Source organism: Hyperoodon ampullatus (assembly GCF_949752795.1).
Source record: "Hyperoodon ampullatus genome assembly, chromosome: 9".
NCBI classification, from domain to species: domain Eukaryota; kingdom Metazoa; phylum Chordata; class Mammalia; order Artiodactyla; family Ziphiidae; genus Hyperoodon; species Hyperoodon ampullatus.
Genome location: NC_136922.1, coordinates 3965442 through 3991055, shown reverse-complemented (window position 1 = coordinate 3991055; position 25614 = coordinate 3965442). Strand labels below are relative to the sequence as shown.

General features: G+C 43.3%; 1 protein-coding gene across 1 annotated transcript; it reads right to left on the bottom strand.

The window, feature by feature from the left end:
* Positions 1 to 2410: 2410 nt before the first annotated feature.
* On the bottom strand, positions 2411 to 2940 carry LOC307057761 (large ribosomal subunit protein eL21-like; the record flags this gene model as incomplete). Its single annotated transcript, XM_079711017.1, has 1 exon — positions 2411 to 2940. One exon carries the CDS (start codon positions 2938 to 2940, stop codon positions 2530 to 2532), a length of 411 nt encoding a protein of 136 aa, XP_079567143.1. The 3' UTR covers positions 2411 to 2529.
* Positions 2941 to 25614: the final 22674 nt, after the last annotated feature.

The following is a 25614-nucleotide window of genomic DNA, read 5'->3' as shown; positions in this document are numbered from 1 at the left end:
TTGGAGGAGGGACCGAAGTTTCAGGAGCCTGGGAGGGAGTCCCTCTAAGTCACTGTTTGCCTGTGGTTTATTTTTCTTATGTTCTCAGGCTTCAGCCTTTGGTTCTTTCCAGTCTGTGATGAAGGTGGTTTGCAAGGACCAAGCCTCTTTCTTTAGGAGCTCTGACATCTTTCTTAACTTGCCTAGAGTTAATGAATTCTTAGGAGACAACAAGGAAAAATTCAACATTCCTGAAGATTCAAGTAAGAAAACAGTAATGCATATTTGTTTAGATTAATTTGCATTTTGATAATTAGCCCTGCTTTGTACAAGATATTCTGTCTGTGTAGAAAGTGGGTACATACGAGCAAAGAATTTCCTACCTGCACCCTCTAACCTGTATCCTTCGTTTTCTGTAAGGTCAGCAAATGCTGGCGTCGCAGTTGGATTTGAAAGACCCCTGCACCCTTGAGCACAGGCTAATTCTCTCACCTGTGATGCTGAGGAACTGGGTCTTAAATTCCAGTGCACCTGAAGCCCCAGCCCTTTTGGGACCCCTGGGTAGCCAGTAACAGTGAGAGGTCCGGGCCCGGAGACCAGGAGCAGCATTTTGGTTCTTGCAGAATGGCTGTCTCATAGCCAGGAGAGCTGTACGTGGTCCCCTACAGATTTGCCTTCTATATAATGCTCCCTAGCAAATAACAGCAGACTTAAAGGTGATGCCCTGGCCCCACTGTAAGTGGGTGCATTTTGATTAGGAAGAGAGATGAAACACACAGCTAAGGGTTTGGGTTTAGACTGCTCAGCCCCACCAACAAGTTGTGTGTCTTCGGTCCTGTGACATCACGTCCCTGAATCACGTTCATCTCATGTATGACATGGAAACGTAGTACCTGCCTTGTAAAGTTGCTGTGAGGAGTGATGGGGGTGATATCTACTGACTGTTGAGGACGGTGGTACGGTTGTGTCCTAGTGTATTAATCACTCTTCTGCGCTGTACGGCAAGTCAGTGGTTTAGGACACACACTTATCATCTCATGGCCTCTGTAGGTCACAGTCTGAGCACTGATTAGCTGGGTCCTCTCTCAGGATTGCATGAGGCTGAAGTGAAGGTGGTGGCCAGGGCTGGGGTCTCCTTGGAGGTGGTTTTTGGTAGAATTCAGTTCCTTGCAGCTGCAGAACCCCAGGAGGCTGCGTCTTCAAGGACAGCAGAGTATCTCTTTGATTCTGAGGCTTCTGGTCTCTTAAAGGGCTTAGCTGATGGCTCAACCAGGATAACCTCCGCTTTGATCAACTCCAAGTCGGAATCCCTGCGCCGTGGCCGTGTAACCTAACCAGGGGTGTGGCGTCCATCATATCTACAGGTTCTATCTGCAGAACAAGGCCACGAGGCTGTCTTAGACTTCTGCCTACTGTACCCAAGACACCTCTTTATATACCTGTGCCTGGGATGGAGAGACGTGTTGGTGGGACCAGGGAGAAGGAGAGAAGGGAATTATGTAGAGATGGGGCTGCAGGGTGTCCTCAGAGCTGCCCTAGAGACAGTGTGTTGGTGTGTTCATCAGCTGATGGATAATTTGGAGAGCTGTCGAACAAAACATAATGTGGCAGTATAGATACACGTTAAGGCTATTCATATGGAATAATTTTGTTGTCGTCTTTCCTAATCCTCATTTCCTCTTTTCTTCTTGCATATGGTTTTTTGAGGATTATTAATTTGTTCATCAAATCCAATCATCCAGTTATCTATCCATCCTGCATCCATCCATCATCTGTCAATTAATCCATCATCCACCCATCCATCCATCCTGCATCCATCCATCCATCCATCCACCCACCTATCCATCCTTCTATCTTTCCATCCATTGCTCCCCATCCATCCATCTGGTTGTTCAGCTAACACTGAGGACCAGTTTTTCTTTGTCCTTTCATACATTTATTTCAAATGACGGTCACACGAACCATAGACAATATTAGTACCCTCATTTTTCAGGTGACATGAGAGAAGCTCAGAGAAGGTTAAATGACTTGACCAAGTTCACACAGCTCACAAGTGGCAGATATTGGGATTCCTGGTTTCAGATTTCTTGTTCTGTTCATATGTATGATTATGTCTTTTCCAAAGTAAAAATTGCTACCATCTATATTAAGCTTATAATTTAAAGTGTAAGTTATTAAAATATCAGTAAGAACAACCTCTATAATTAATGCTATAAGAAGTCATTATGTAGTCATGCTCTTAATTTATATTTTACGGAATTATTGCTATGAATTTTATTGTATTTGTTGAATAAAAAGAATTTGCTTTTCTTTTCAAATGGGGAATTTAGGAAAATGAAACTGATAGTGAAAATTATCGCAACAGTAATTTTCCTACCTTGTGTGTTATGGACTGTGATATCAAAGCTAAGATAATATTTTCTTTTTTTTTTTTTTTTTTTTTTTTACAGTCCAAGTCTTTTATTTTCTTTACACCCATCATGCCATGAATTCATAGGGAATGGGCTCCAACAGTTCAGGCTCCTTTCTATTGGTTCTCACGAAGTGTGCTTATCTGGGTGGAGCAAGCTGGCGCTTCAGTTGAACCCAAGTACCTTTCTCTTTGGCTTCCTTCTTTTTTTGATCATTTTCCTTCACCCGTTTCAGGAAGCTATCCTGGCTCTTAGAGTGCTTAATATGTGCAATACGCACATTAATTCTCTTGGCAAGAATCTTGCCCTTAATTTGTTTGTTTACAATGATGCCAACAGCATGCTGGGTAAAATTGTAGACTCTCCTAGTTTTGCCATGGTAGCATTTGTGGGGCATTCCTTTCTGAACAGTGCCCGTTCCCTTGATAGCTACAACATCACCTTTCTTGTAGATTCGCATGTATGTGGCCAAAGGAACAAATCCATGTTTTCTAAACGGCCTAGAGAACATGTAGCGGGTGTGCCTCCTCTTTCCCTTTGTGTTGGTCATTTTGGCGAATTACTGGAAGACGGCGGTTCCGGCCGAAAAGCAATATTTTCATTTTAAATGTTCTGTTCGGGAGTAAAAGAACGGGTTATACTGAAGTATTTGTCACTAACTGGCTTAAAACCTTTCTTACTTGATTAGTGATCATAATGGTGGTGAAGGCTCCACCTTCATTAGTACCTGTTGGTTCAGTTGAATAAACCTTCCATTGAAACCAACCAGCACCACAGCAGTATGAGTGCCAACATGAGGAATTGACGTTTGGGTGAAAACAAGGTGATTTAATGTAACAAAAGCAGTCAGTGCAATAGTTCTGTATAGGTGCAACAAAGGAAATTCTGTAGCAATTTAAAAGGTAATTTGTTAAGAAAAACCTAATTCTAGTCTCAATACAGTGACTGTTGAAAAGAGATTTTCTAGATTAAAAACCAGATGCATTCCTTTTGCATTACTGTTTTAATTTTTAGGTGTCTTTGTCATTATTTAGTACTCTTACTGATGACTTAGTTTAAAAATGTGAAGGTCATAATTTCCTCTCTTTCAAATTATTGAAGGGAACATGGTGTCTCAGAGTTTTGAGACAAGAGCTGCTAAAGACAAGGACAAGAAAAATTATTTCTGAACTTACTGCCCCAAATCAGAATTGAGTCATGAAAAATATATATAAGCCACTCATCGGAAAGTGAGGGGTCATGGCTACGTACATGAATGTCCTTGTTACCCTGGACATCCCCAATCATGAGCAACACTTTTTTTCTTTTTTAATCGTGACATCACCCTTTTGCCTGAAGCTTTATCAGGAAATACTACAGTCTCCAAATGGTGCTTTTGTGTGGTCCTTCCTAAAACCTGTATTACATGGAAGAATACTGTACACACCAAACACTCCAGAGATTAATAAGGTCATTCGAAAGGTGAGTTTGAATGAATGAGGATGTTATAGACCATACAAGCAGTACAGTGGGAAGCAGTCTATTAAAATATTTAACGTGATTGTTGTATAGCTTGGATTACACACAGTTTTCTTATGTTGATTACAGTTTATTTTTCCCTGGGTATTTTTTTCCTGTTCCCATCGTTGTTGAACTTGGATGTACTGCGTCGTTCTCTCAGAGGACATTTTTGGGGCAGAAGGTATTATTTGGAGTAACTAATGCAGGGAGGACACTTAGACAAAGGAGGCCGGTTCAGGTGGTCCCAGGAAGATGTGGAGAACAGATGTGCATCTGTTTTGCTTGGTGCATCTAGTGATGAAGGAGGAGTCTGACCCTGTGTTCATGGTCTGGGTCTGGTAGCGACATTTCCCGAGTCGGCGGCGAGGCTTTGGCGGCCTCATCTGTGGCGGGTGAGCCCAGGGGGAGAAGCCATAAGAGCTTCCCTGGAGGCGTCTGGACATCGCATAGCTCTGCATATTTTCCCTTCCTTACGTTTCTTACCTTCTCAAACCCATTAGCTTCAGGATTTATCATTGTTCATATTTGCACTTTCTTTTGACATGGTGGTGCTATGTCTTCCCAGGGTCTTGTCTCCTTGTCTGACGGTGGCTTATGAGCCTGCAGGCACCTTTGAGGGACTTCAGGAGGCCATGGGGTCTGTCAAAACCCGAGGAGGAGACAGCAAGCCCTATTCATGCTAAACTTCCGAGCTTCAAATAGTACTAACAACTTAAAAGCTAAAAAGTTGGCGATGGTGTGTGGTCATCCGAGCAATTCGGTTATTTTTGTCAAAGTAGATTTTACAGGTTCACGTTTTCTGCCCTCGTGGTTGCCATGTGGCCTCTTGCTTCCTGCCTGGGACTTAGTTCAGGGGCTGTATTTGCCTCAGTTTATTCTGAATGTGCTTAATAACTTCTGCTTTATCTTGGGACTGTCCATTTGGACTGGGCTGTCACAGTGAAATGACATTAATCTAGACGTATGTCAGGAGCTCATCCTTCTAGGGCTGGGCTTCTGAGGGGCCTGGAGCCAAAGCCAGTGTCGTTCCGATTATCTCCCTGCGTTAAGCTTGCAAGGGCTGTGGGTAGTTCAGAAATTTCACAGAAAATGGCTCTGTAGCATGGCCTTATTTTAAATTCAAATTTAAAAAATGGGCCATGACTTTATTATTATTATATTATGTATTATTACACAAAGATATTATTGATGATATATAAAATGTACTGTAGGATTCTATACTGTGCTATATTCTGCGATACGACAGTTAGTATGACAGTCTTGCTTTTGAGGAGCTCACCCTGCCGTGGGGAAAGAGAAGACAAACATCTGAAGAAATAATCCAGAACGAACGTGATGAGAGATTCGCTCAGCGTGGCACAGGGCGCAGGAGGTGAGCTTCCAGTCCCCCCCGAAAGGCGGGTTTGGACAAGCCTTCCGAGGGAGGGGATGCGCAGGCCTCCGTGGGCGCGGGGGGAGGGGGCTTGGCCCCGACCGAGGTGTGGCAGTGAGTGTGCCCCGTGCGTTCTGAGAATGACGGAGGTTTTGGAAGAACCAGCAGACGTTTCCCTGGCTCTTGCTGGGTCCCCCGTCCATGTCATAGGCAGTGCTGTGAGCTGGTGCCTTTTCCACGCATTCGCTGTGGCTGACGACTTTGCATGAGGGTGTCCTGGTTTGTACGTATAAAGCTAAACTTCGTGGTGCTGGAGCCAGGCTGAATTATTCTATTTAACTTTGTGGAAACCGGTTCTGCTCACTGGACTCCCGGTCCAACGCTCCACGTGGCTGGGAGAGCCTAGAAGCTTTGCCAGCTTCCGGTGTGTAAAGCACATCACTTGTCAGGTGGAAGGGCCTGTGTTGCGTGTCATCTACTACTCGGTCTTACTCTCTCCATTACTTCCCATTAGGTGGAACCACGTGAAGTGGCCATTTTTTCGTGGGAAAAAATGTATAAAATTGGACGTCTCAGGGCCTCCCTGGTGGCGCAGTGGTTGAGAGTCCGCCTGCCGAAGCAGGGGACGAGTGTTCGTGTCCCGGTCCTGGAAGATCCCACATGCCGCGGAGCGGCTGGGCCCGTGAGCCATGGCCGCTGAGCCTGCGCGTCCGGAGCCTGTGCTCCGCAACGGGAGAGGCCGCAGCGGTGAGAGGCCCGCGTACTGCAAACAAAATAAAACAAAACAAAACAAAAAACTTGGTCATCTCCTCTGGTTGGACCTGTAACTCTGAGGGTAAAGCACCAAGCAGCACGATGTCGTGAAGAGAAACGTGTGCACGTGGGGAAGGCCGGGGGGGCCCCCGCACCTGTGACCTGTCCCTCGTCACCGTCCCGCTCAATAGGCCTTTTCCTCCCAGGAACACGGAGGCCGGAGGGAGAGCCCCGGTTTCTGGGAGCCACGAGCGTATTCCGGACCTTCTCCTCCGAGAGCGCTGTTTCCGGACAGGCGTTGCCCCCAGGGCGGCGGGGAGTGAAGGTCACCTCTGGAAGCAGGAGCAGCGCGGAGAGCAGCGGCTCTCAGCGCCGCCGGGGGCCTGCAGCTTTGCCCGCAGAGCGCCTGCCGCAGCGTCCGGTGACGCTCCCGTCCCCGCCCACAGCCGGGGCTCGCTGCCGGCATCGGGGGCGGAGCCCGGGGAGGCCGCCGGCTGCCCCACGGGCACGGGGCGGGCCCTCAGCGGGGAAGGGCGGCGTGCTGAGGCTGAGGGACGCCGGGACGCAAGGGCTTGTCGGGCTGGATGGGGCGCCGGGGAGCAGACGGACGGAGCACGGGCGGCCGGGCCGGGGGGCTGGGCTGGCGCGCGCCGGCTGCGGCCTCCCGGGGGCCGTGCTGCGCCGGGGCCGGGGGCCGGCGGCGGCCTAGGGCAGAGGGGCCTCGGCCTCGCCCGGGTGTGTGTCTGCAGGAGGGGCGGCCGCTGGTCCCGAGCCCACGGGTGGCCCGAGCGCAGGGCTCAGGCGGGAGGGGAGACGGGGGGCGGGAGCCAGGCCTCCCCTGAGGACCTGCTGCGAGCCCGCTGTGGCCGGGCGAGGCCGGGCCTCCCAGGGGCCGCTCCCGCGGGTGAGGCCGGCGGCCCCCTCGGCGGCCAGACAGGGGCCCTGTCTGTCTGGCACATTCACGAGATGAAAAATACGCAGCTTACTAAACAGACGGATCCAGATATAGACCGGCCTCCAGGCCTTACTGCTATCTGTATTTCAGGGCGGTGGGGAAGAGCGTGGGGGTGTCTCAGTGACGAAAAGCGGGTCACACACGTGGGCACCTGTGCTCCTAAGTTACAGACAGCTTCGGGACGACGTCCAGGGAGCTGCTGGCAGCGCTTCTTCTGCGTTTGGAACGTGGTTCCTGGGGCGCAGAGTGGAAAGGGGGGAATCGGCTAGAAGCAGCAAGATACGCACGTCTGACAGCGTCCCGCGAAGTCTTTCCATCTTGCTGTCTCGGGTGGCGGTGGATCGGCGTGTCAGCGGGAAGGAGGCTGAGCGCCGCGTGTGTGCTTTGTCGTCCTGAAGATGCGGCCAGGCCGCTCCGCCGAGACGCCCAGTCCAGCCGGCCCTCTGTTCTGGGGAAGGTCAGGCCCAGGTCCCTTTGTTTCTGGGGCCCCAGAGCGACCTTCCTCTGTTCTCCCAACCCTGCCGAGATGCGGAGGGAGGACCTCTTTAGAGAGAAATGGGCTGAGTGGAAGGGGCTCTTCCCTCCCGGGGTCTGCCCGTCCTGATTCTGCCCAGGTCAGAAAAAATCCTTTCTTTTATTTAAATCTTCAGATTCGTCTGTCTCATTCCCCTAGCAATAAGCAAATGGGTCTGAATGCTGAGGAGGGTGATATAAATCAGAAAATGATGAATACAACAGAAAAAATAAACCCGTAGCTAAGATCTGATGCTCTGACCCAGTCATCATCATCTTTCTTTCTTTCTTTTTTTTTTAAACAAAAATGAGCTGTAAGGAAAAGAGGCTTAGGGCATTTTCTAAAATCAGCAGTTATTAGGTGGTATGTAGGTTAAAACAGAGCCCAAGTAGTTTCTCCCAGTGATATAAAAGTGAAGACAAGACTTGAGGTTGTGGCATCTCTGAGATTCGTGCCCAGTTCTGGGCGGGGCTCTGAGCTCCGTGCCGCGTTGTCTCCCTATAATCTTCTGATGGTTTTGCTCAGGTTCTTGATTCTGTAAATTTTTGTATTTCACCAGTTTGGGGAAGTTTTCAGCTGTTACTTATTCTAATAGCCTTTCAGCCCTACTCTGTTTCTCCTGTCTTTCTGGGACGCAAAAGATGAACGTGGACTCCTAGTATTGTCCTGCAGGTCCCTGAAGCTCTGGTTACTTTGTCGTCTGTTTTTCCTCTTGCTCAGATTGGGTGAAGTGTACTGACCTGTCCTCAAGTTCACTGGTTCTGTCCTCTGTCATTTCTACTTGAGACCATCCAGCAAGTTTAAAACACTTTCTGTTACGGCATTTTTCAGTTCTGTACTACCCCGTGCTTAGCTGTCTTCTTAATAACTTGTATTTCTTTGTTGAACTTTTCTGCTACTTAATTTGTTTCAAGACAGGTTTTAATTGCTTGTTGAAGTATTTCTATGATGACGGCTTTAAAATACTTGCCAGATCATTCCAACATCAGATTTATCTCAATATTGACATGGGTTGATTCTTATGAGTTCTCTGGTTCTTTGTATAGTGGGTGATGTTCAGTTGTATTGTGGGCATTTTGGCTGTTATGTTCAGAGACTGTAAGAAAACCTTTCATTTTTGCAGACAGTCTCCTGTTCAGGTTTAACACACAGGCCTCAGCGTCCTTTGTGGGCTGTGGTTCCAAGGACAGTTTAATCATCACAGGCTTTGTGCTGCTTGGTTCTTCTGGTGCCGCTGAAGCTTCCACGGGTTCCTGGTGCTGCTGCCTGAGGGGTGGAGGGGTTTCTCCAGGAAGTTTGTGCCTCTTAATCCCCTTCACCTGTTTCACTGGAGGCCACCAGTTTGTTCTCTGAATCTATGAGTCTGTTTCAGTTCTGTTATGGTGGTTCATTTGTTTAATTTTTTAGATTCCACATATAAGTGATATCATATGGTATTTGTCTTTCTCTGTCTGACTTATTTCACTTAGTATGACGATTTCTAGGTCCATCCATGTTGCTGCAAATGGCAAGATTTCATTCTTTTTTTATGGCTAAGTAATATTCCACTGTATATATGTACCACATCTTCTTTATCCATTCATCTGTCGATGGACACTTAGGTTGCTTCCATGTCCTGGCTATTGTAAAGAGTGCTGCAGTGAACATTGGGGTGCATGTGTCTTTTCAAAGCAGTGTTTAAGTAACTTGGCTAAGACCACCAAGCGAATAACCCAGAATGGGGGGGGGCCTTGTTCACCACTTCATTTTTAAGAGCTCTCGGTGTGATCTTTCAGAGGCTCAGTGCAGTGCGTATATTCATGTTGCCTACTGTTCAGTTCTTACAAAATTCTGCCTTATTTCTAGTCATGTTTACTTTGTATCTTTTAATGATGTGTTACTGTGTGTAGAAATATTAGTCGCTGTAAATTCTGAATTTATTTCAGAATAAAATGATCGTTATTCCATTTATCCTTTTTGCAATGAATTTGATTTTTTTACTGTTAACATTTCTAGCTTTTATGTTTTTGCTTGATTTTTGAGATCTTTTGTTTTTGATTCAGTATAGAAATACAGTTGGCTTTGATAGTTTTGTCTCTGCCATATAACATAATCTTAATTAAGAAAAGGGTTTTATTTTGTTTATAGCTATAATTTTAGCGCCTACACCTATGCCTGGCTGAAAGACCTTTGGTAAATATTTATTGAGTAACTTGACGAGATGGGTCTGAAAATCTTAGCCTTTGAATTACGATATTTTAACCTACTTGAAGTTCTTTTCCTAACTCTGACAAGTTTAGAGCTATTTTGTCATCCTCCTCTATAGTTTTGAAATTTATACCTGTCCTGGTGGTGATCGTTTTTCCTCTCTTTTGCCAGAAGAATTTGTTCTGTAGGGTCTCTTTTCCTCCTTTGTTTTCTGTCTTCTGTTTTTTCACGTCATGTCTGTCCTCTTCCCAGTTATCAATGCCCAGACTCACTTCTTTCCTACGTGAGAACCTCTGCTGTCACTCCATCCTCTCCTCCCGCACCATGGCTATCTTGTATTGATAGAGTCTGAAACCAGTCAGACACATGAACAATCATCAGCATCAGAGTGAGCAGCTGGTGTTTATAATTTTACTGTAACTTTTCTATTATAATTTTTTCTTTCAAGAATTATTATTGGCATTTGGATTAAATTCAGAACCTTGCTCATCATTATTTAAAATTAATTATTTGAGTGGTTTCATGGCTCATCATCATTTCAGTGTTCTCATATTGATTTAACTGTTTACTCAGGTGTCTTCAGGTAACTTTTTCAGGAGCATTCGTAGGTAGCATCATTTCTTTATCCTTGGATATCTGAGGTCCTCACCTTTACACCATAGCTCAGCTGGACATAAGAATTCCTGGCTTATGTTATTTCTCCCTGAAAACTCAGTAGATTCTGCTGCATTGTCTACTGACCTTTAATTTTGCAGAGAAACTCTCTGAAACGACATTATTGTTTTTCCTTCTTCACAGGCTTCTTGTGTTCTCCCTGAGGCTGATATATTTATTCTTTTAGTTGGAATTCCAGTTGTTACGAGGTATGCTAGCACTAGTCTCTTGTTCATATTTTTTGCTGTGTAAGAAATGTTTATAGCACCGTTATTCACAATAGCCAAGATATGGAAGCAACCTAAGTGTCCATCAACAGATGAATAGATAAAGAAGAGGTGTGTATACATACATACATATATATAGATAGATATATATAGAGATACAGTACAATGGAATATTACTCAGCCATAAAAAAGAACAAAATTTTGCCATTTGCAACAAGGTGGATAGACTTGGAGGGCGTTATGCTAAGTGAAATAATTCAGACAGAGAAAGACAAATACTGTATGATATCACTTAAATGTGGAATCTAAAAAAATGAAACTAGTGAATATAACAAAAAAGCAGACTCACAGATATAGAGAGCAAACTAGTGGTTACCAGTGGGGAGGGCAAGTGGGCAGGATGGGGTAGGGGATTAAGAGGTACAAACTCTTATGTATAAAATAAGCTACAAAGATATATTGTACAACACGGGGAATACAGCCAATATTTTACAATATCTATAAATGGAGTATAAACTTTAAAAACTGTGAATCACTATATTGTATACCTGTAACATATATATATATATTGTGCAGCAACTATACTTCAACTAAAAAAAAAAAAAGAAAGAAAAGGGAAATGGTCTTCAGATTTGCACACTCAGCAGCGGTGGGTTTTCTCCCTCCTGTGATAACTGACCCTGTTCTTGGCCCCTTCTGTGCTCTGGGTTCTGAACCTTGGCTTAGGTCTCTTGCATCTGTCCTGGACTTTCTCTGATTTGTCCTTCTTTTTCTTTGTCTCGCGGCCCACCTCTGAGGGCTGGGGTGGGGTCTCCACTGCCCCGTCTGTCCCCCTTGTTTTGACTCCCAGCCTGTGTTCAGTCTCTGGGTCTCACCACCTCACGTGGGCTGTTTCCTCCTCGTCGCCACCTCCTCTGTGCTCCTGGATGTTTCTTGAAAATACGAAGTAGATACTTTCTGCATTTTCCCCTGTCTTAGGTTTATTTCGACCAGAAGGGTCTTTTCATGTGCCTCTGGGGTTTCCCTGCTCGCTCATCCTTAACAACAGAGATCTCACTTTCGTGAGTGGGCGAGTAACACAGACGTCGAGTGAGTCCACAGCTCAGGCTCATGTGAAGGCGGAAGGGTGGCGTTCGGACAGGCTGCGGCTTTCCTTTGCCGGTCAGACCCCTGGCAGCTGAGTGGGGGAGGGGCAGCCATGCCCGCGAGGGGCTCCGTCCTGTCCTGGGCTCGTCTTGGGAAGTAGAGCAGCAGGAACCTCTGTTCTCTTTCCAGCCCCTGAGCTGGTGTGACCTGTGCCACTTTGACCCCGGGGGTGTGTGGCTGGACTCCAGACCCTCCTTAATCTTATCTCTTTGCATATAGACTCTTTTCAGTATAAAAACATAGTAACGTTGCCATAGACATCTTCATGGATATAGCTTTGTATTTCACTTAAATTATTTCCTCAGGATGGCGTCCTTTTATTTTGAGAGAAAAAGGCAGGGGTGTTTTTTTTGTAGGTCAGTGACCATAAATGTTTTCTATGATACCAAATTATTTTACAAAAATCTTACGCTCATTTGCTTTGCCAGCAGCCATAAATAAATAACTACAGTTTCGTTTTATCCTAAGTAGTCTTGGGTATCATAAAACAAATCGTAGATGCTAGTTGAGAATGTATTGTTGAGACGGAAGTGTGAGCAGACGTCTTGTTTAGTCAGTGTATACTGGGGACGTCTGTTGCCCCTGAGAGTGACCTATACACTGGGGACACCACGGTGACCACATGGACAGCACCTGACGGAAAGCGTCTGGGGGGAGGGCCTTGGGATGGTCACCGTATCCGGGTAGGTGGCCTTGGAAGATCTCCGCTCTGATGGCTGAGCCGTACACAATGCTGGTCTCCTTGTTGTAGCAGCCACAGCGCTGAAGAACCTTCCTAATGCAACAGGGCTGAGCTAGAGACGTACCCAAATCTTCTTTATCTTGCAGGCAAATCATACTTTTGATTTTGTGGACAAGCTGAAGACTTTATCTGAAACACTGCTGAACTTGTCCAGTGTTCTTCAGAGCAGCAGAAATGGTCAGATGCTCCACCAACTGCAGGTGAGGGAAGGGTGACCCCTTTGCCACTGAGGGCTGGGGGACCCCACGCTCAGGTGCGTCTGCAAATCCAGAGTGGTCCTTTAGAGGACAATGCAGAGCCACCTGGGGCGTGGCTTGCCCAGTTGACTGGTAATGTTGACGTAAAATTGGATGTGTGTGAAAACTTTTTGTAAGTGATCAGTTGTTTTGCCCATGCAAGATGTTACTATTGTGGGAATGATCAATAATTCATTAGTATTTATTTGTGCTTTAAATTCCATGTTAAATTAAAGCTTTTTGGGGTGGTTTTTTTTGGGTGCTTTTCAACTGTGGGTCTATTAAAACAATTATCATTCCCCAATATTCTGTACTGACAATGTAATATATTCCAAAATATGTGGGCTGTAGTTTCAAATGGCCTGCCTTCTTCTGAGCAGGACAGTCATTAGTTACAAAACTTTCATCAAGGTAGATCACATGAGAACCTTTCGGGGCATCTGTGTACCTCTGACTTAACCTGCGTCTGATAGCATGAGTAAATACAACTACATTTTTATTCTTCTTTGGCTTATTTTTTATCCACTGACCAAGTAGTTCAAGGTGGTTCCGAGCAGGGACTCAGAGCCAGATGGTCTGGGTTTGGTTCCCAGCCCTGCCCTCACTGCTGTGTGATCTTGAGCTGGTCACTGAACTTCTCTGTGCCTTGGGCTTCTTACCTTTGAAGTGAGGAAATAACCATAGTTATGAGCTGTAAAGTGACTTAAATTATGTAAAGCACTTGGAATAGTGTTTGGTACATAGGAGATGCTTCTGTGTCCGGGTCCTCCCAAAAGCAGACACCGAGATGAGGTTACATGTATGAGAGTTTTGTCAGGGAAAGAGCTGTTGAAGCCGAGGCTGGGGAAGCTGGGGAAGCTGGGGAGGCCCGGGAGGTCTGGTCCTGAAGGGACGGGGGATTGGGTGGGGGCTGGGTGGAAACATCCCACAGGGCCCTGCATTTAGAGGACACCTCTTATCCAGCTGAAGTTAGGTATCATGGGGGATCCTGTGTCAGGGGAGCTGTGGCGCCTAGGAGTGGCCTCGGTGTGGTCATGGCTAAGAGCAGCCTGGGAGGTATGGCCTCCAGGCAAACTGAGATGGATTTCAGAGCACAGCAGAGGGCCTTGGATGCTGCCGTTCCTGGAGTTGGGAGTCTGGGATGCTCATTCTCATGGTGGCCATGGCTATTATTGTTATTCTTCTTCTTTAATTTGCTCACCCGTTAATTTGCTGATACAGGGATCAGTAGGCGTTTTCTGTAATGAATCAGATGGTAAATAGTTCAGGCTTTGAAAAGGGGTCTGCTGTAACTACAGGTAATTATATGCAGTATAATAAGCAGCAGGTTGAGTCTCTACAAAGTAGTGTGAGAATGTAACAGTGCCTAACTCTGTCTCAAGAATGAGGTGGTTTGTGGGAAGAAGGATAAATTAGGAGTTTGGGATTGACAGATGCACACTGATATATATCTAACAGATAACCAACAAGGATCTACTGTATAGAACGAGGAACTATACTCCATATCTTGTAATAACCTATAATGGAAAAGAGTCTGAAAATGAATATATATATATATATATATATATATATATATATATCACTTTGCTGTACACCTGAAACTAACACAACATTGTGAATCAAACATATTGATACTTCGATTAAAAAATAAAAAGAAGCAGGTGGTTTCTTGGAGAAGTCTTCAGTTTAGCTGAGTGCTGTTTACCAAGTAGTCAAGTTAGAAATTAAAGCCACTTATTCAATCACTTGAAGAACTTTTTTTTTTTTTTTTTTTTTTTTTTTGCGGTAGGCGGGCCTCTCACTGTTGTGGCCTCTCCCCTTGCGGACCACAGGCTCCGGACCACAGGCTCAGTGGCCATGGCTCATGGGCCCAGCCGCTCTGCGGCATGTGGGATCTTCCCAGACCGGGGCACGAACCCGTGTCCCCTGCATCGGCAGGCGGACTCTCAACCACTGCGCCACCAGGGAAGCCCTTGAAGAACTTTTTACTTAGAGAATGAATTGTGGTGAGTGGCTCTGTTTCTTAGCATCGAGATCACATTCAAGAGTATCTGTAGTGCCCTTGGATTTTCAGTAACTGATGCCTGGGTTCTAGGTCTGGCTCTGCACCCAGGGGGCTAGATTAGTATTTTGCTGATGCCGGCGACCCTGACTTACTTTTTCCTTCAGTTAAAAGCATCTTTCCGTGGAGATGTTGCCGAGATTAAATGACTAATGAGTATGAAGTGCATCACATAATGTTGGGCAAGTAGCTAGTGCCCAGTGAAAGAAGATAAATAAGATTTAAAAAAAGCATACACTGAGGTTTCATCATGAAATCTTGTCATCTATAGACAAGAGCCAATAAACTCATCAGGTATCAGGTAGATGTGAGAAATAAAAGAGCTAAATGCAGAAGGTGGGTATTATTGAGAATTCCTCATGAGAAGTCCCCAAGTTATACAGTTGTTTGGTAAAACTAAGTCAGGGTAACATAAATATTCTCCAGGGAACTGACAAATCCCCAAATTAGTCCCCAGTCAGAAATCCCCGCTTTGTGCCCACTCTTGCCACTATTATTCAGCATAGTTTTGGGAGTCCTAGCCACTGCAATCAGAGAAGAAAAAAATAAAGGGAATCCAAATTGGAAAAGAAGTAAAACTGTCACTGTTTGCAGATGACATGATACTATACATAGAAGATCCTAAAGATGCCACCAGAAAACTACTAGAGCTGATCAGTGAATTTAGTAAAGTTGCAGGATACAAAATTAATGCACAGAAATCTCTTGCATTCCTATGCACAAACAATGAAAGATCAGAAAAAGAAATCAAGGAAAAAAATCCCATTTACCATTGTAACAAAAAGAATAAAATACCTAGGAATAAACCTACCTAAGGAGGCAAACTACCTATATGCAGAAAACTATAAGATACTGATGAAAGAAATCAAAGACAACACAAACAGATGGAGAGACATACCATGTTCCTGGATTGGAAGAATCAATATTGTGAAAAAAAGACTATACTACCCAAATGGATCTACAGATTCAGTGCAATCCCTATCAAATTACCAATGACATTTTTCGCAGAACCAGAACAAAAAATTTCACAATTTGTATGGAAACATGAAAGATCCCTAATAGCAAAAGCAATCTTGAGAAAAAAAAAATGGAGCTGGAGGAATCAGGCTCCCTGACTTCAGACTACACTACGAAGCTACAGTGATCAAGACAGTATGGTACTGGCACAAAAACAGAAATATAGATCAATGGAACAGGATAGAAAGCCCAGAGATAAATCCATGCACATACAGTCACCTAATCTATGACAAAGGCAGCCAGAATATACAATGGAGAAAAGACAGCCTCTTCAGTAAGTGGTGCTGGCAAGTTATTTTCATTCTGAAAGTTGTTGCTCTTATTTAAGCATCTGTTTTTGTGGAACTGTTTTTCTCTTTTTTGTGGTTGTTTTTATTTTCCTGCTGAATTCTAATCATGTCTTCTAATCCATTGGCATCCAACGAAGGAAAATAAATGGTGAAGGAAATTAAAAAAAAAAAATAAGTGGTGCTGGGAAAACTGGACAGCTGCATGTAAAAGAATGAAATTAGAACAATTCCTAACACAATACACAAAAATAAGCTCAAAATGGATTAAAGACCTAAATGTAAGGCCAGACACTATAAAACGCACAGAGGAAAACATAGGAAGAACACATTTTGACATAAATCACAGCAAGATCTTTTTTGACCCACCTCCTGGAGTAATGAGAATAAAAACAAAAATAAACAAATGTGACCTAGTGAAACTTAAAAGCTTTTGCACAGCAAAGGAAACCATAAACAAGATGAAAAGACGACCCTCAGAATGGGAGAAAATATTTGCAAATGAAGCAACTAACAAAGGATTAATCTCCAAAATATACAAACAGCTCATGCAGCTCAATATAAAAAAAACAAACAACCCAATCAAAAAGTGGACGGAAGACCTAAATAGGCATTTTCCAAAGGAGACATACAGATGGCCAACAAACACATGAAAAGATGCTCAACAGCACTAATTATTAGAGAAATGCAAACCAAAACTACAATGAGGTATCACCTCTCACAAGTCAGAATGGCCATCGTCAGAAAATCTACAAACAATAAATGTTGGAGAGGGTGTGGAGGAAAGGGAACCCTCTTGCACTGTTGGTGGGAATGTAAATTGATACAGCCACTATGGAGAATACTATGGAGGTTCCTTAAAAAGCTAAAAATAGAACTGCTGTATGACCCAGCAATCCCACTCCTGGGCATATACCCTGAGAAGATAATTCAAAAGGACACATGTACCCCAGTGTTCATTGCAACACTATTTACAACAGCCAGGACATGGAAGCAACCTAAATGTCCATCAGCAGATGAATGGATAAAGAAGATATGGTACATATATACGATGGAATATTACTCAACCATAAAAAGGAACGAAGTTGTGTCATTTGCAGAGATGTGTATGGACCTAGAGTCTGTCATATGGAGTGAAGTAAGTCAGAAAGAGAAAAACAAATGCCGTATATTAACACATATATGTGGAATCTGAAAAAAATTGGTATAGACGATCTTTTTTACAAAGCAGAAATAGAGACACAGACATAGAGAACAAAAGTATGGATACCAAGGGGGAAGGGGGAGGTTGGGATGAGTTGGGAGATTGGGATTGACTTATATACACTACTGATACTATGTATAATATAGATAACTAGTGAGAACCTACTGTACAGCACAGAGAACTCTACTCAATGCTCTGTGGTGACCTAAAGGGAAGGAAATCCAAAAAATGGATATATATATATATAATAGTAGATATATATATATATATATATATATATATATATATATATATATATATATATATATATATGAGAGAGAGAGAGCTGATTCACTTTGCTGACCAGCAGAAACTAACACAACATTGTAAAGCTACTATACTCCAATAAAAATTAAAAGAAAAAGAGATCCCCCCTTTGCTTAATCCTGGCATTGGCCCCACTGCATCTGTGTTTCCACTCTCAGTAGATTGTTGCTTGTTGTAGGTACGTGGCAGCACAGTGAGGGTGTATGCTTGCCAGCTGCAGAATTAGTATGCAAGGTGCCATCAAGCTGATGGAAGAAATCTTGGAGAACCTTCCACAGTGCAGCCTTTGACAAATAAGGCAGAGTTACACCATCAGTAGTGAAAGAAGAAGGACACAGATGATGATATGAAACATGCTTCCAAAGATAAGGCTTTGAATATTGCACGTTTAAGAGAGGGTGTGGGAAAAAGCTGAACCTTTCATCAGTGTTCTTGTAACAGTGACCCCCTCTTTATAACCGGCCCACAGAAAAGGCAATATAAAGGATTTATGTAAAGGGTCACCATATAGTTCTATTAGAAAGTTTTACCAAAAAATCAACACTTAATTCATTCTTTGTTTTCAATATTAGTGCATATTTATTCATACAATTATATCCCCAATTGTTTACTTTTGTTTTTCAAGATAAAGTCCTAAGCAAATGTAATCCTATTTATTGGGATGTTTTAGAACCTCTTTGCACTTTTTGTGCCTTTTCCCTGTATCATGAAACTTGGAATAAACCTAACAAGTATTATTCAACAAGGGGAATGGTGAGATTAGTCTTGTTAAACTATATTATTTTCCTTTAGGAAGCCCTGAAAAACAAATTTATAAGAAGGCTTTGTAGAAAGCCAGCTGCACATTGATGTAGACAAAAGGATGGAAAAGCTCCAGACACTCGGTCAGTGCGGCGGGCGTTGTGGTGGATCCATCCTCAGGCCATGAAGTTTCTGGGTGACACTGACGAGTCATTGCTTCCTCCCCCAGTTTCTGGTTTCTTGTCTTTGAGATGCAGAGCTTGAGTTAAATATACTCCCAAGTTTGTTCATAACTGAAGTTTTCTGATTTGCTGACTCAGGGCTTGAATAGTAAGGAACTTAGTTAAAAAGGCAGGCTTCTGATTTAAATACAGGAATTGTGAATTATAACAAGTTTATAAAATAAATTGCTATCACTGAGTTAATAGTCAATTGAAAGCAGTTAATTGATTTGAAGATCTGAAACTTAGATAAAAAAATTCATCAATCAGCCAACGTTTATCGCATGTCTGCAGTTTATTAATCGGTGACTTCATTTAGATGTTCAACAACCATTTTCTGAACATGCAGGAGAGTCAGGCTCTGAGCGAGAATCTGGAGACCCCCAGCACCGTGCAGTGGTTTGGCAGGCACGTCCCAGGGATGCTTCCAGGGGGCTAGGCCAGCGGGATGGCAGAATGGAAGAAAGAAAGAGCTCCCGGAGGGAAGGAAGGGTGTCAGGCCATCTGAGGCCCCTGGCACCTGCCACTGTGCCCACACCCAGGGCGGGGGCTGGCATCTGCTTGGAGCACGAGGGTTAGTGGAGGGCAAGGTGATGTATTAGGCACAATACTTCTCTTTTATGAAAAAAATTTTGTTTTGGGAATTTACTACTTTGGAAAGTTTAATAGTATTTTAAAATAAATGTTACTGGGCTTCCCTGGTGGCGCAGTGGTTGAGAGTCCGCCTGCCGATGCAGGGGACATGGGTTCGTGCCCCAGTCTGGGAAGATCGCACATGCCGCGGAGCGGCTGGGCCTGTGAGCCATGGCCGCTGAGCCTGCGCGTCCGGAGCCTGTGCTCCACAACGGGAGAGGCCACAGCAGTGAGAGGCCCGCATACTGCATAAATAAATAAGTAAGTAAGTAAGTAAGTAAGTAAATACATACATACATACATACATACATACATACATACATACACACACAAACCAACCCTCAACAAGTAGGGCTTCACTTTGGGTGGGGCAGTGAGAAGGGAGGAACCACACCTCAAGGTCTCAAAATCCCATCTGAATCCCACACTCTGTGTCCAGACACATTTGTAGGAAAAGCTCAGTGTCTGAATTTCTGTTACTGTTTTTCCCACTAACTTTATAATAGAAGTTTACATGAGGGAAAACCTGTTCACAGGTGGTGTGCGTTCTCAGCGTGGAGCTGGAGGATCCCTGGGCCCTCTGGCCCCGAGGTGACACGCCAGCGGGGCTGCAGGCGCAGACAAAAAAGAGCCTCTGCGGCGGGACAGGAAACCTCTGGTCCTCACCCCACAACTCAGGATGCTGCCGCTGCTGTAATGAACTTTCCAGAACTACTGCACTTGTAAATGTGCTTTAACTACGTGAAAACACCATTCAAGGCAGTAACATTTGCTGTCCATTCGCCCGCCCCTACCCACAGTTTGCCAACATGTCCCCTTGACTTGGGGTCCTTTTGTTCATGCAGACACCCAGCCAGGCTCCCCCCGTCCCCTCCCACTGGGCCGGCCTACCTCTGTGTCCGTCTCTTCTCCCACACTGGAGGCTACGTTTCCTACCTTCTCCATCCTCCCATTTTTGCTTTATTACCATGTTTTCTTGCTTCATATTCAGAATCATCATGGAAAAGGGTGCGTGAGAGGAAATTTTCCTGAGTAATTTTACTCAGTAAATTCCCTTTTTTTTTTTTTTTTTTTTTGCGGTACGCGGGCCTCTCACTGCTCTGGCCTCTCCCATTGTGGAGCACAGGCTCTGGACATGCAGGCCCAGTGGCCATGGCTCATGGGCCCAGCCGCTTCACGGCACGTGGGATCTTCCCAGACCGGGGCACGAACCCCTGTCCCCTGCATCGGCAGGCGGACTCTCAACCACTGAGCCACCAGGGAAGCCCAGTAAATTCACTTTTATATCTGAAAGATATGTGAAAAACATTCCGTATTTCATTCTTGATCACTTTAATTTGTGTTTTCTGTCTCTTCCCTTTTTTGGTCAGAGAATTATCAATTTTATTAGTCTTTTCAGAAAAAGAATATTTGGCTTTGTTGTTTCTTTTTTATGTTTGCTGTCTATTTCATTGATTTCTGCTTTTTTCTTTATTGGTTCTTGCCTTTTAGTTTCTTTGGTTTGTCACCTCCCTCTGCTCTTCTTTTGGTAAGTTCTTGAGATAGATCCTTAGATGATTGATTTCTACCTTTTCTTCTTTTCTCATGTATTTATATTTATACTTGTGTGTATTCACGACCCTTCTTTTCCCTCTGAGCATTGCCTTAACTGCATCTCACAGGTTTTCATATGTTCTGTTTTCATTATCATTCAGTGAGGTGTAATTCTTTTGATTCTCTAATTATTTGAAAGTTTATAGCTTAATTTAGAAATATTTGGCATTTTCCATTTATCTTTGTGTTACTGACTTCTATCTTTAGGTCGCAGTGGTCAGAGAATGTACAGTCAGTATGTTTTCATTTGTTTGAAATTTGTTAATGCTCCCACATGGTCAGCTTTGCATCCTGCGTGTAGTGGTTCTAGGTTGGAGGGTGCATCTCCTCTGTATCCTTGCTGATTTTTGTGTGCCTGTTCTATCAGTTATTAGAAGTGTGTGTTTTTATTTCCTATTTTGATTGTGGATTTGTCTATTTCTCTTTAATTCTGTCAGTTGAGGCTTTAGTTGTTTTGAGGCTGTATTTTATTTTCTACTGAGAACATGAGATATTTATATTTTCTTCTGTCTGTATTTAAAATTTTTCCTTTTTCTCCCCACAGCATCTCACTCTGACTTACTGAGGTGTGTTTTCCATCATGAGTTTCCCACTTTGGTTTTCTAGCGCTTCTTGAATCAGTGTCTTGATATCTTACATTTTGGGAAAGTCTTGGTCATTATCTCTTAAAATATTACTTGTGATCAGTTCTTTCTCTGTTCTCCTCTGAAAGTCCAATTAAACATGAAAAAATTTCCATGTCCATATGCTCGTTATATCCTATTCTCTTGTTTTCCCATCTTTTTCTTTCTCTCTAAGCTTCAGTTTGACATATTTTTTTCTTACCTTTTTAAAAATCCATTAATTCTCTCCTCAGCTGAGAGTTTTTCATTTCAGTTATCACATTTCCCAATCTAAGCTTATAATTCGATTCTTTTTAAAAATAGTTTTCAGTTCTCTGCCGAAATTCTCCCTATTTTCATCTAACTTTTGGTAATTGTGTTCAAAGATTTTTGATGTGCATATTTTTAACTACAATATTAATCATATTTAATAATCCAGAAATACTAATCATATTTTCATTGACTACCAGACGTTGTGTATGAAAATTGTAGAAATAAATTTTTCTTTCTTAATGGTGCTGTTTTCCTCTTGATGCTGTTTTTCTGCTCCCTGAAGAGAGCTAGGCTGGGACCACATCCTTGAATCTAATCAGAGGTGAGTTGATTGATGGAGGTTCAGTCTTACTGGGAGTTTTTCCTCTGCTGCTGTAGTCCTGTCAGGGTGAGGAAGGGTCTCAGCTAAAACTAGGGTGTTTCCTAGGCCCTCACCCCCAAATCCCTGAACTCAGGCCCCACAGGACCCTGGAGGCTCAGGTTCTCCATCCTTAGGAGCCCACGTACCAGACTCCTGTGCCCTCTCCTGAGGGCCTCAGACTGTCAAGTCCTTGTGGCCTTGGTAACTGTTGGAAGCTTTCACACAGATTTAAAAAATTCATCCGTAATTTCTAGTTGTTTGTCTTCAGCAAGTTGTCCATCATTCTGACTTTAATAACGGATCTTTTAAGTCTGCAGATAGTCTTCCTTCACGTATCAGGTATTTTCCTGTCATTTCTTTGAATTTCTCACCTGTATTAAAAAAAAACTCTCATCTCTACCTTTAGGTTCATTTTTTGATCATTGTTTCTGTTTTTTGTTATTCGTTTTTATTTTTATTTTTTTAAACATCTTTATTGGCGTATAGTTGCTTTACAATGGAGTGTTAGTTTCTGCTTTATAACAAGGTGAATCAGTTATATATATACATATGTTCCCATATCTCTTCCCTCTTGCGTCTCCCTCCCACCCTCCCTATCCCACCCCTCTAGGTGGTCACAAAGCACCGAGCTGATCTCCCTGTGCTATGTGGCTGCTTCCCACTAGTTCTCTGTTTCACATTTGGTAGTGTATATATGTCCATGCTACTCTTTCACCTCTCCCCAGCTTACTCTTCTCCCTCCCCGTGTCCTCAAGTCCATTCTCTACGTCTGCATCTTTATTCCTATCCTGTGCCTAGGTTCTTCAGAACCATATATTTTTTTTTAATTCCGTATATATGTGTTAGCATACGGTATTTGTTTTTCTCTTTCTGACTTACTTCACTCTGTAGGACAGACTCTAGCTCCATCCGCCTTTAAGCAGCGCTCTGAATCCTCTCTCCTCGCGCACCAGGAAACAAAGAGGCAAGAAAAAGTCTCTTGCCTCTTCGGCAGCTCCAGACTTTTCCCTGGACTCCCTCCCAGGCTGTGGAGTAAGTGAGGCATATATAGAAATATAGGTTGAGTAGTGCTGTGATGGCTATGAATGTTGGTATGACAAGGGTATCATTTTTTGTCAGTTCTTGAATGATTATTCATTTGGGTATGAATCCTGAGAGTGGGGGGAGTCCTCCTATAGAGAGTAAGGTTAGTATAGTAAGGGTTGTGGTAATGGGTATTTTGTTTCATGTTAGGGACAATGATAGTGTGGTAGTAGTAGAGTTTTGGATGAGTAACATAAATATTGTGAAGGTTGTTGTAATATAGATTAATAGGTTTAGTAGGGTTAAAGTTGGATTGTACAATAGAATAGTTGTTATTCATCCTATATGGGCAATTGATGAATAAGCTATAATTTTTCGGAGTTGTGTTTGGTTTAGTCCGCCTCAGCCTCCGATTAGGATGGAAAGTAGTGATATGGTTAGTATCAGGTTTAAGTTGATTGATGGTGAAATTTGGTAAAGGATTAATAGTGGTGCAAGTTTTTGTCATGTGAGTAGGATTAGGCCTGTGGTTAGGGGAATACCTTGTGTCACTTCAGGTACTCAGAAGTGGAATGGTGATAGCCCTAGTTTGATGGCTAGGGCTATTGTTATTAGTATAGATGCTGTTGGATTAAATAGTTTTGTGATGGTTCATTGACCGGAATATATTGAGTTAATAATGACGGCTATTATAAGTAGTGTGGATGCGGTGGCTTGTGTTAGAAAGTATTTAGTGGAGGCTTCTGTGGCTCGGGGGTTAGGGTTTTTTATTATAATGGGGATAATCGCTATTATGTTTATTTCAAACCCAATTCAGGCGAATAGTCAATGGGAGCTAGTAATTACGATTGTTGTGCCTAGGATGAGGGTTGTTAGGATAATGATAAAGACGGGTGGATTTATTAGTATGGGAAGGGTATAAACCAACTTTTTCGGGGTATGGGCCCGATAGCTTATTTAGCTGACCTTACTATAGATTATGGTGTAATGTGGTAGCACGAAGAACTTTGAATTCTTAAGGGTAGGTTCGATTCCTATTATTCTAGAAATAAGAGGGCTTAAACCTCTATTGTTTACTCTATCAAAGTAATTCTTTTGTCAGACATATTTCTTGTACTATGTTTGTGGAGGAATGCCTGCTGTTATAATGGGTAGTGATACGTGTCATATGCAGAGGGCTAGTGTTAGAGGAAGGAAATTTTTTCAGAGTAAGTGTATTAATTGGTCATATCGGAAGCGTGGGTAGGATGCTCGGATTCATAAAAAGGATATTGTAAGTAGTAGTGTTTTAAGGATGAGATTTGTTGTGTATAGTTCTGGTGTGTAGGGATCGTGGAATGCTCCTAAGAAGAGGATAGTTGTGAATATATTTATTATGATAATGTTGGCGTATTCTGCTAGGAAAAATAGGGCGAAGGGTCCTGCTGCATATTCTACGTTGAAGCCAGATACGAGTTCTGACTCTCCTTCTGTTAGATCAAAAGGAGCTCGATTGGTTTCTGCTAGGGTAGAGATAAATCATATTATGGCTAGTGGTCAAGAAGGGAATAGTAATCAGAGTCGTTCTTGAGTTGTAGTTAGTGTGGATAGAGTGAAAGAGCCGTTTATTAAAAGCACTGATAGGAGGATGATGGCTAGTGTTACTTCATATGAGATTGTTTGTGCTACTGCTCGAAGGGCCCCGATTAGTGCGTATTTTGAATTGGAGGCTCAGCCCGATCATAGGATAGAGTAGACGGCTAGGCTGGATATTGCTAGTATAAAGAGTACTCCTAGGTTTATGTTGATGAGGGGGTGTGGTATGGGTAGAGGGCATCATATTGTGAGGGCTAGGGTTAAGGCTAGGATTGGTGCAATGATAAATATAGTGGTAGAGGATGTAGCTGGTCGTAGGGGCTCTTTGGTGAATAGTTTAATTGCATCAGCAAAGGGTTGGAGCAGACCATATGGGCCTACGATGTTTGGTCCTTTTCGGAGTTGCATATAGCCTAGGACTTTGCGTTCTACTAATGTTAGGAATGCTACGGCTAGGAGGATAGGGAGTATGAGTATTAGGATATTAATTATAAACATTTTGTTGAGGAGAGGATTTGAACCTCTGGGTGTAAAAGTTTAAGTTTTATACAATTGCCGGACTCTGCCACCTCAACAAAGCCCTGGTCTTGGGCAGGTATGATTTGCGCTTATTTATTAAGTTGAGATTAAATCATTAATTGTTTGAAGGCGCTTTTTTGAAGTTGGCCTTATTTCTCTTGTCCTTTCGTACTGGGAGAAATGCGTAATAGATAGAAACCGACCTGGATTACTCCGGTCTGAACTCAGATCACGTAGGACTTTAATCGTTGAACAAACGAACCCTTAATAGCGGCTGCACCATTAGGATGTCCTGATCCAACATCGAGGTCGTAAACCCTATTGTCGATATGGACTCTAGAATAGGATTGCGCTGTTATCCCTAGGGTAACTTGTTCCGTTGATCAAAAATTTTGGATCAATAAGTGATATGAAACTTTGGCTGGTAAGCCTAGGTTTTAATCACTCGGAGGTTTTTTTGTACTCCGAGGTCACCCCAACCAAAATTGTCAACCCGTATAAAGTTTTGTTATTCCTTGGTG